The 4,277-nt window shown below is 37.3% G+C and overlaps 1 protein-coding gene across 1 annotated transcript; it reads left to right on the forward strand.

Moving 5' to 3' along the window:
- The first annotated feature begins 221 nt into the window (after window positions 1-221).
- Window positions 222-4,029, forward strand: LOC149843685 (uncharacterized). Its single transcript, XM_090000021.1, has 4 exons — window positions 222-457; window positions 1,876-2,012; window positions 3,140-3,244; window positions 3,360-4,029. The coding sequence occupies exons 1-4, from the start codon at window positions 413-415 to the stop codon at window positions 3,718-3,720; spliced, it is 648 nt and encodes a 215-aa protein (XP_089856147.1). The 5' UTR covers window positions 222-412; the 3' UTR covers window positions 3,721-4,029.
- The last annotated feature ends 248 nt before the right edge of the window (window positions 4,030-4,277 follow it).

Here is a 4,277-nt window from a genome sequence, read left to right on the forward strand (position 1 = left end):
TTGTATTGGAAATTAATAACGATTTAAAGGGTAATTTTGTCAAACAATCCCGTGTGCTAAAATGTAGGTCATTTCAATTTAAGGTACGTACTTTTCAAAAAGAAGAAATATACCATTCTTTTTTTTTTTTCAAATTTTCCCTTTTTATTTATTAACCAAAATAATAATAAAAAAGAGTTTAGAAATTTATAGAGGAGGCAGGCATCCCTTCTTTCCTTCCTTGGTCGCCATACGGTAACCCCTCTGGTTTGGCCACCCCCTCCCTCTCTCTCTCTCTCTCTCTCTCTCTCTCTCTCTCTCTCTCTCTCTCGTGATGGACCAGGCCTGAATAGGCAGCAGAAAAGCAGATTCGATCTCGTCTCCATTCCCTCATCGATTTGGTCGGTCCATTGGTATCCTCTGTAACGCTTCAATGGATCTCATCACAGAAGGGATCTCTCTTCTCACCGTAGATAAGGTAGATAGATGACCAACCATTCTCTTTTTCAGTTTTTCCTTCAATTTGTTTGATAGGCCCTTTTAAGTTGTTGGGGTTTTCTAGATTATTGGTTGATGTAGGAAGTAATAATCTTGATTTACTTGATCTCTGAATAAAGACTCGGTGTTTTTGGTTCGTTATGAGTTTAATTCGGTAGAAAATAGGAATCTTTGGTTGGTTGTTGAGAAAAATTTCCAGAAGTATACAAATGGTTGGCTACTTTTGGGCTAAGGAGGCTTACAATGAGCTTCAATGAGATCCTATATAAAACGGGTATTTTTTTTCTTTTTCCTTGGAGAAATTTGTGGGTATGATTCATCTAAAAATAACTTATGGGTTTTGAGAAGGGATACCTTCATCACTCGTTAGAATTATAGCTGATTTATGATAATTGAGCTTGTGGTCGGAGGAGGAACTGAATCCCACAGTATTTGGTCTGCATCTGGATATGCTTAGATGCAAGATGACATGACTCGATGTCCAAAGAGTTCTGATGACAAGTTATTTGCAAATTTGTGAAGGTTAGAAGGTTGTTGGTATGGGAAACAGGGGGAAAATAAGATTTTTCTTAGGATGATGTGGAACGACGTGAAATGATGGGGAAACAATTCTGGAAATGAAACGGCAAATAATAGAGGTTTTGTTTGCTAATTCCTCTGCAGGGAAAATCTTAGCAGTCACGAGTTCAGATTGGGTGCTGCACATGTTTTTTTTTTTCTCTTTTTGTGTTAACCTTCTCTCAAAGTATTATCTGGACAGTGCTCGTTTCTACCACAGCTTAGTGGCTCATTTCTCTCCCAGTGCTTTCTCATTGATGACCTTTTGTTTTTCATTATTACTTGCATTCCATTAAATGGTACTGCTTTCTGGCTGTATTGTTTGACTTTTTTTTTACTCCCTTTTTCTTTTTGCTGGATGTTGCTCCAGTCATCTTAGATCTGGCTTGCTATTGTCCAGGTGAGCTTCCTCTAACAATGATGTGCGCAGAAAAAAGCCTTCTATCCACACGTCTTAGGTTTATGTGAATGAAAATTTTATTAGAGGAGTGCTAGTGTAGTCCTCTACTTTCATTTTAATGTAGAAAATGCATCAATGCCTAAGTTGGTTAATGCTGGAGTTCCATTGCTTCTGAATATGTGTTAGAACTTCAAAGTGACCTCTGTAAGTGGTTATCTGCAGATTTTTTATCAGGTTAATTGATCTTTTAAATTCGTCTTAGATGTTTTCCACCTAAAATAGCTTATGTGGAGCATTTCAGCCTTTGGTAAATTAATTGTACTGCCTTCTGTATGATAAGAGATCTATCAACTCATTGATTGTTTGAAAGTTTTGTGAAGTTGGAATTCTGGATTCTAAATCTTTCTAATAGTTGTCGTATTCCATTTCAATTTTATCAGGTCTCAGAGGGAGAACTGGCTATTGAAAGCCATACGTTTCCCAAACCAGAGAGCTACTGTGGGACTTGTGCAATTTGTTTGGAAGAGATATTGCTTGAAGAAACTGCCCATGTAAAAGGTTGCGATCATGCATACTGGTTTGTCTAAGCATCTCAAACTCTAGTGACATGATGCTTGCGCAATGCTGCACTTATTCATTTATTTTCCTCTTTTAGTCTTGTTTTCTTAAAATGGAATATGAAGGACGTGGCTGAAATGAGTTTGCATCTTAAGGTTAAGGCTCATGGTTCAGCTCCCATCAACATAACAAAAGATCCTTAAATCAGAATCTTTTAATATGTAAATTTGTAAGGGTAGAGTAAATTCAGGGAAATGGACAATGAATGCACAGCAGGTGTGGGCAAACTAGTTTTCTCTTCATGCTTTGTATTAAACTGTTTCAATACCACTTAACAGATATTAAGATCATTTGATTGTATAGCTATTTCTGCTTCAAGCATTTCAAATAAGAAAAAGTATTAAATGCAATTTCTGCTGTTTGAACTTGAGGATTTAGAGTTGCGGCTTAAAAGACACAGGAAAATGAAAGAATCAATGGACCCATGCACCATAGTTCCCAAATTATGTCTCTTTTCTCTGGCATAATGTTCCCTTCTGGTCTACATCATCAATTTTGTCCTCACAAACCTGTAGTTGGACACAAGGTGTCTGGATGTTTTTTCTGTTCATTCTTTTGGCCTGTTCAAGTAACTTATCTTTTTTTTCTCTTCTAACCTGTGGATGCATATGATATGTTCTCATTTCTTCTAGCCTGTGCGTGCATATGACTTGCTTATTTTAATAAAACTATTAAACCCTGCTGATCTGTTTCTAAGATTGGTTAAAGTAGTTTCTTGTTGGCCTTGAAAAATAAAGTTCTTCAAGGTTGAACTCGAGTTGCTGTTCCTTGATTGTATTTTTTTGTGAACTGATATTTGTGTTTGTTGGAAAATTTATGATTCTGTTGCCTCAATCTTTAGCGTCAACTGGAGTTGGACCACTAATTGATGGTTTTTTATTTTTAATTTTTAATTTTTAATTTTTGTACAGTTTTTTGCAAAAATGAGTACAATTGCTGCTGGTTCTATGTAGAAGTAGGAAATATCTCAATTCAAAACTTTGAAACAACAATGTGATACATGTCCCTGTTTTGTCTATAACTAGGAAAGGGAGTAAACTGGGGACTTTCTTCTTCACTCTTCGGTTTTTCTCTTATTTTATACAGTGTGACATGCATTTTGAGGTGGGCATCATATAGTGCAGTTCCCTGTTGTCCACAATGCAAGATGCCGTTCTCTTTCCTCGGTGTTCATCGGTCACTGGACGGCTGGTATGTGATTTAGATAAGTGGGCAGCATTAGGTTTTTTTTTTTGTGTTCCCTTTTTTTGGGTTGCTGCTCTTGCATGTTTCAAGCACTGAGGTTCTTTGCCTTTTCCTACTGCAGTGTCAATGACTATCTCATTGAGGAAAGTGTGTGTTTGCTGCTGCGGGCACCTTGGTTCACGCCCTTGACTGTTGAATCACAACCTGAGACTGTTGAACAAGAGGATGTCCTCCCATATGATTATGATTACGATGATGATGGTGATGATGATTTTGAGGAAGCTTATTTTGGTGGTTCATCAAATTTACGAATCGGAAATAGAAGGTGGGGGGATAATGGTTATATTAGAGGTGGACGCAAAGAAGCAAGGCCTATTGCACACTCACAATACTTTCAAAATGTTGAGGCTGGGTCATCACGTGGGCCTCGCAAGAAAGAGATGTCAAAAGGTAAAACTGGTAGCTGGGCGAGGAGAGCCTGAAGCATCTTTTCTGTGAAGACTTGGTGCTGGTGAAGATTATACTGCAAGTTGCAGATGCTTGGTTGCGCTTATTTATCCTTAACTCAGTGACAACCTGTACATAAGTTACTGAACTTTTATTCATATTGTTTCTTATTTATGGAGTTTAATAGGAGCTCATCTTCAGCTCAATGGTGCTGACAATTTAGTTTTTTATTTATCTTTAGTGTCATAGAATGTTGGGCAGTTTCACTAACTTGTTTATGGCTGTTTTCCTGTTGAAATTTCTTGCAACAAGTCTGAAAGAAGCTAATGTTTATTCAAGTGTAAGTTGCTCTTGAACCTTAAGGAATGAGATGCTAAAGATTGCACAGGGATAGATCGGCCCATCTATGTTGTCTTGCTTAATCTTGTTTGACTTCTAGGATGAGACCTCATCAAGAAAAAAAATCTAGCATGAGACTTTTCTTTCAGCGATACAAGTTTTACATTTATTAGCAGATTTTAAATTTTTTATTCAGATGAGCTAGCTCGTGCCTGGCTTCTCCACGTGTACAAAATCAAGGGTAAGAGAGAGC

This window comes from Nuphar pumila, chromosome 3 (genome assembly GCF_984573655.1).
Source record: "Nuphar pumila chromosome 3, dmNupPumi1.hap1.1, whole genome shotgun sequence".
Taxonomy (NCBI): Eukaryota; Viridiplantae; Streptophyta; class Magnoliopsida; order Nymphaeales; family Nymphaeaceae; genus Nuphar; species Nuphar pumila.

What these genes read in the sequence shown, in the direction of transcription:
- LOC149843685 (XM_090000021.1), top strand. Translation starts at nt 413, where the DNA reads ATGGATCTCATCACAGAAGGGATCTCTCTTCTCACCGTAGATAAG. An exon ending in GGTTGCGATCATGCATACTG is followed by an intron (nt 2,013 to 3,139) that starts GTTTGTCTAAGC and finishes TATTTTATACAG; the next exon opens with TGTGACATGCATTTTGAGGT. An exon ending in CATCGGTCACTGGACGGCTG is followed by an intron (nt 3,245 to 3,359) that starts GTATGTGATTTA and finishes TTCCTACTGCAG; the next exon opens with TGTCAATGACTATCTCATTG.